Source organism: Castanea sativa, chromosome 5 (genome assembly GCF_040712315.1).
Source record: "Castanea sativa cultivar Marrone di Chiusa Pesio chromosome 5, ASM4071231v1".
NCBI classification, from domain to species: domain Eukaryota; kingdom Viridiplantae; phylum Streptophyta; class Magnoliopsida; order Fagales; family Fagaceae; genus Castanea; species Castanea sativa.
The window spans coordinates 12,072,794-12,079,209 of record NC_134017.1 but is presented as its reverse complement, the minus strand read 5'-3'; the positions used below and the strand labels follow the sequence as shown (position 1 = coordinate 12,079,209).

General features: G+C 31.2%; 1 protein-coding gene across 1 annotated transcript; it reads left to right on the top strand.

The window, feature by feature from the left end:
* The first annotated feature begins 840 nt into the window (after window positions 1-840).
* Window positions 841-5,494, top strand: LOC142633435 (uncharacterized). The gene is made up of 2 exons (XM_075807678.1): window positions 841-1,250; window positions 5,260-5,494. Exons 1-2 carry the CDS (start codon window positions 841-843, stop codon window positions 5,492-5,494), a joined length of 645 nt encoding a protein of 214 aa, XP_075663793.1.
* The last annotated feature ends 922 nt before the right edge of the window (window positions 5,495-6,416 follow it).

Below are 6,416 nucleotides of genomic sequence, written 5' to 3'. Positions count from 1 at the left end.
ATGCCATGCATTCTCACATGCACACACATCTTCACATGCTGACATGCTCATGAATACTCACATATAAATGCATCCCCACATGTTTCTTTGAAAGCCAAATGCCAAATGAATGAGTCAGTAGAGTCACATTTCAAAGGATAGAAATCAAGATTAATCCAAAACAATGTACTATTTTAGGATAGGCATTATAAGGTAACTAACAACCTCCCAAAATGTAATAGAACTTTCGATTCTTTGGTCAAATCTTAGTTAAATATGTATAAAATAGATTAGAAATAAGTGACCAATTACACCTAGAAAACCCAATAGCTAGTGGCAATTTTACAAAAATGCAAAGATAATGAATATGTTCACTTGCACCCACATCACTCTAGTGTAGGAAATAAATCACACACTTGGATCACACGTCACGGCGAAGAAACTCCTTACACGTAGGAGGTTGATTAGATGCATTTGGACATTATTTCCAAGTTTAATAATGAGTTGTCAACCTCTTCTTCTATCTATCTCTAAGAGAAAATCTTGTTAGTTAGGGGAAGAGAAAGTTATATGGCTAATCTAGCACTAGCCTTGTTGGTATCAAATGCTACTTCGGTTGGTTTTGCCGTTTTGGTTGGATGAATCTCATTTGTAGCGTAACGAGCGTTTTGCTCCTATTTTATAGACATTTTCTTTCTTCTTTTGACTCTTTTTCTCTCTAAAAGAAGCTTTCTTAATTTAATCTTCGTCTCAAATATAAAACTTTGACTCTTTTGGGTTCTCTATCTTTCTCAAAGCATCAAGCTCTTTCTCTGATAAAAAAACTATATACTCTCTCTCTCTCTTTGTTGGTGTGATCAAATGGCTGCTCTTATACCAAGACATACAGCTACAAAGCTAGCCTTGCTCTCATCCCAAAGGTCCACCTTGCTCCACACAACCCCTTCATCACTCATGTCCTCCTCTCACTTGCATGCTACTCAAAATGGCCCACGAACTACCCTTCCATCCAGATCCCCTACTTCAGGCTTGAGCAAGACGGGAGAGTACTTAGTGTTAAAGGTGGATGCTCTCGCGAACTGGGCCATATCATCGTCCATATGGCCCGTGACTTTAGGGCTGGCCTGCTGCGCTGTTGAGATGATGCACGCCAGCGCCCCCAGGTATGATCTGGACCGCATGGGCACCTTTTTCAGGCCCTCCCCACGACAGTCCGATTTGATGATTGTGGCTGGCACTCTTACCAATAAGATGGCTCCTGTACTTCGGAAGTAAGTTTTGATGATATTGATTATTTTGTTATCAGCTTTTTTTTTTTTTTTTTTAATTGTATATGTTTTATCCTTCAATTTTAAAATTTGAACTCTTTTTTGGTTTTTTAAATTTTAAATATTTTAGAAGAATTTAAAATTTTTTAAATATGATTGTGCAATGTTGAGGTAATAATATTTTAATAAATTGTAGTGTAAAATATAAAATATGACGTGATGTGTTTTGAAAATTAAGTATAATAGAAAAATTAAGTGCTTGGGGGTTCTAGGAGGTAAAGGGTTCAAGCTGCGGAGTTAACAGCATGTTGTAATTATTTCAAAAAAAAAAAATTCCTATGCTAAAATAGACAACGATTTTCATACGAGTTAATGCAAATGCTCTTAGTTGCCAAACACTATTGCCAAGTAAGGGTGACAAAATTCAATACAATCTGTGAGCATGACACAAAGTTAACAAGTTATGTTTTGAGGATTAATGGGTTTGTGTCATATTTATGCTGTCATGACTGACGCATTTAAGCAACATGTAGGGTTTGTGTCCAACTTATGGAATCTGTTTGACTCGTTTAACTAAAGATCATTTAACCAATATAGCATTCAAAACCCTGGGTGTATAAAATTATTTTCTTTCTTCGTTGCATTTCTCCAAGCCACATGACCACCTATTACTCTCAAACCTCAATCTCACCTTATTATTTTAGTCACTATCACACATCTGTCATTGCAGTGCCAATCTGCCATTGCCCCCGTCCTTCATTTCTCTTTATCACTTGAATTCAGGTCATCGTCGTCCTTTATTTGTACTAAAATTTGTATTTTTTGCTTTTTAAAAAAGAACTAATAAACTGATCAGCACAACTAACTCGTTTAATAACGTGTTAAGGTTGATGAATCTTAATCTATTTAATAAATATGTCGGGCTATTGTCAATCCATAAAGTCGAATACTCATAAGTTGATATGACACGAATTCGATATGCGAACACAAATTGCCACTCCTACTGCTAAGGGGATTTGGATATGATGCTACCTAGAAATTACCACTAGTTAAAATGGTTTTTTTTAATCTTTTTTTTTTTTGTAAAACCTTTTCATTACCTTTTTAACATCTTAGCTTTTAAATCTTACAAGAAGTGGTAGTTGCATACTGTAATAGTCCTAGTTATTGTACTAGATCTAAATCGTACGAAGGAGTCACAATCAAAACAATTTAACTTCTGATCATTCTCTTAATATTAGGTCACATAAACTTTGAAGGCCACACAATTTTACACATTATTATTATTATTATTATTATTATTATTATTATTATTATTATTATTATTATTATATTTTAACTCTTCATTAAAATCTTTTCATATAAAATTTTCTTAATTTTTCTTTAAATGATAGAATGGATAGTTACATTGACAAACATAATAGTTGTAAATATCAATCAATAATTATTAAATTTCCTAGAAAAAATAAAATAAAAGAGAGAGAGAGTTCAAATTTTTCATATGTTGCATGAGTTCTTGACTAATTGTTAAATATTCATCAATATTTTGGAAGAAATATCTTAGCAGAAATAACCCTGTGAATCTTTTGTAATCAATTGTGGTTGGCATCATGTAATGGGTGATTTATATGAGTTCAATGACAAATTTGTTGAAAGCCCTTTGATTTCTTTATTTCCTTATGAACTCGAATTATCTAAGTGAAGAATATATAAGACTTTTTTTATTTTATGAACAAAAGGTGAAAGAGGGCTAGCCGTGACTACCCCATCCAATTATGGTCATAATAATATTACTGCCCATTGAGAAATTAATGACTGAATGGTCAAGCAAGTTGAGCCTTAATCCAAAACTTAACCTAATCTAGAATATCCGGCTCAAAGAATTCCAAAGTGTTTAGGTCAATTTTTAACTCCCTCGAAAAATGGGAGAAATTGGAAGGGATAGAGTATGTTTTAAATTAATTTTACTTACATCCCCGTGATTCTAATTTTCTTTTCTTAAATGTCTACACCCCCACTTTAATTAAAGAGCTGAAATGTTATATAAGGATTTCTTTGCATTCTTTCTAAAAAAAAAAAATTCCCAAATTTACTTGTTATTCCACTAATTCTCTTTTAAACATCCAAATAAGAGAGTGATCAACATTTAATTCATTTCCTTTCCTTTCTATTCTATCCATTTCATTCCTTTCCCTTTCTTTACAAACTGAAAAACATAGTATCAGTCCCACCAAATGTAAATTCAAAAACCACCACTAAGGCATGACTCTAAATGATAGATGTAAATTGTGTTTCATTTTGTTTGAGGGATTGTATTGGTCTTTTGTCTAAAGGTCATTACCAAATGTAGTCTCATTTAGTGGCAGCTCTAAGAATTTTGTTTAGGGGGTTATTAAGAAAGTTAAATTAAAAAAATAATAATAAAAGAGAATTTGAATATATCGAGTTATCAACAAAATAATAATAATAATAATAAAACATGAAGTTTTACAATTTCTTTTTACAAGTTTTTAAATTTTTAATTGTTACATAATAGTTCATTATAGGCATCTATTGCCAATGTGGTAGCTATAAGCCTAGTACCATTTTATTTTGTTAAGTTTGCCAAACATTTTTATCTTTATGCAGTTGTTATTATCTATTTGTCTTTATTTCTATTAAAATATTTTAAACTAAATGACTAATCTCAACTCATTGGTTTTGTATTAATTATTGACACAGACAACCACATATATTCATATTATATAAAATTATGCATTACGTATCTACTTAACTAATCAAATACTTAAACAATCACTAACTTTACAATTTTTATTCTTGAATTTTACTAGCTTTATAAAAAAATTTATTAAAATATGATAACAATACACAAACGTGTAAAAAAAAGACCCTCTCTATTTCCTAATTATTAAGTTATATAAAGTTATATCATATATATACTGTACACACAAACATCCACACACATCATAATTCACACAAATAACATTATAATGAAAAGTAATGTACACAATCAATGTTAGACATACTCACACACATATAATATAAATTTATAATAAAGAGTGACACTTACAATTTACAAAGACTTACTCTTTACTCTTAGAGTTTGAAATACTTGTAATAAGGGTGTACAAGATTTAGGTCAAGGTGTGAAAAAAAAAATATTTTTAAGAATAAATTAAAGTATTAAACTAAAAAAAATATTTTATGCATATCATATTATTTATTTTTTGAAATCAGGGGGTTCATTTGAACCCCGAATAAACTGTAGTGTCGCCCGAGTCTCATAAATGGGAGATTGAGAATTTTTTTTCTTTTGAGAAACAAATTAGGAGAATGAGAATGAGAATGATGAATCAATTATGATTCTATCCTCTGATATTTTTGTCTAATCTTAGACCTTCGCAAGACTCGAAATCAAAAATTTGTGCTTAATTGCCCAAAATGTTACCTTTTTTTTTTTGTGTGTCGAGATTATACATGCACCCAATACTTTTGATTCTTTGAACTCACCTTCCATTTAAGCGTGTCTGCTACTATTGTTGACTTCAGGATTTTTTTTTTTTTTTTTTTGTATTTTTTAGTCAACCAATTTCCATTTTCAAGCCAAAATAATTGATATCCACCAGTATGCCGGGTGGTATTTTATGTAGTATGCTTTATGATTTGTTTTGATTGAGGGAGAGGTTATTGATTCATCTATAGGCACAACAAATATTGACCATACCAACCATTACAGTACAATATCGAAATCTTTGAATTTTGTTACAAGGAACCACATATTTGAACCAAAACTCACTGACCAACCCAATACTTCTTCATTTCAAACTGCACTGAACCCCAAGCTCCAACCCCAAAAAATGGTGTTTTTTAGTCTAGTTCTGATGTCTCCACCATAATATCAATCATTGATTTCTATACGATGAAAACTACACACTTTGCCATCTGGTATTAATATAATTCGATTGGATTCGAAACTTTATATTTCATTAGTTTTTAAGGTATTTTTTTGTAGGGTCTATGATCAAATGCCAGATCCACGGTATGTCATCTCTATGGGAAGCTGTGCAAATGGAGGTGGCTATTACCACTACTCATACGCTGTTGTTCGAGGTTGTGACAGGATTGTCCCGGTTGACTTTTATGTTCCTGGGTGTCCTCCAATAGCTGAGGCCCTAATCTATACAATACTCCAGTTGAAGAAGAAGATAAAGAGGAGGAGGGATTTTTTTTACTGGTGGACTAAGTGATTAATCAAACATTACTTGGACTAAAGCTTAGCCCTTCCATGATCCATATATGTAGCATATGAACTTGTCCCTTGATGGCCTCTTTTAATTAGATGTAAATGTGGTATTATGTGTGACGTGTTGCATATAACATTCTCTCACATTGGAGTAGATCTCACACTTGTGGGGTATAGACATGTGGGAGGATGTTATATACAACATATTATAAGAATAATAAATCTTACTGGAACTTTGGAAGTTGTGTTTCTCATCGAGTTTTTTCTTTGTAGCATCTTATGAAATAATAAACACCAATAAATGATTTGGTTGGTTTGCCAATTGGCAAGTGGCACCTCAGTTCCCTTGTAGCCTCTTATACCAACAATTATCAAAGGAAAAAAAAAGATGTGGATTATTTTTATAGTCTACAAGTATGAGAGAATGAAAATTTTGTAATCATAACCTTCTTTATTAAAGAAAGAAACTTGAAAAGAATTATACAATCGCCATGCGTTTTTGTATTTTAATTTAATTTTTTATTATATCAAACTAGTCGCAGATTCACACATCGCATGGGAATACATAATTAATTTATAATTGTGGTACAATATACAATTTGTTCTCTAATTTGTTGTAGATAATTTGTTTTCTCCAAAAATTAAACAATTTCTAATTTTAATTTGCATCTTTCAGTCTCTACCAATATATCATTCTATTATTTTTAATGTAGTGTTTGACAGATATAATTCATTTATAGGCTGGTTTATATTCTTTGAAATTATGTTATAGTATGCTATATTTTTCCAATTTTTTTCTCTACAACTAAACTTTTTAAGTTTCAAATGAATTATTCAAATTTCTCATTCTCATAAAGGAGATTATCATGAAAATCAAAACTCATAACAAAGGCATAAATTCAAATGCATAGCCAATATTGTGGTTT

Coding starts and splice junctions, on each gene's coding strand:
- LOC142633435 (XM_075807678.1), top strand. CDS start 841: ATGGCTGCTCTTATACCAAGACATACAGCTACAAAGCTAGCCTTGCTC. Junction 1,251..5,259: donor ATGGCTCCTGTACTTCGGAA/GTAAGTTTTGAT, acceptor ATTTTTTTGTAG/GGTCTATGATCAAATGCCAG.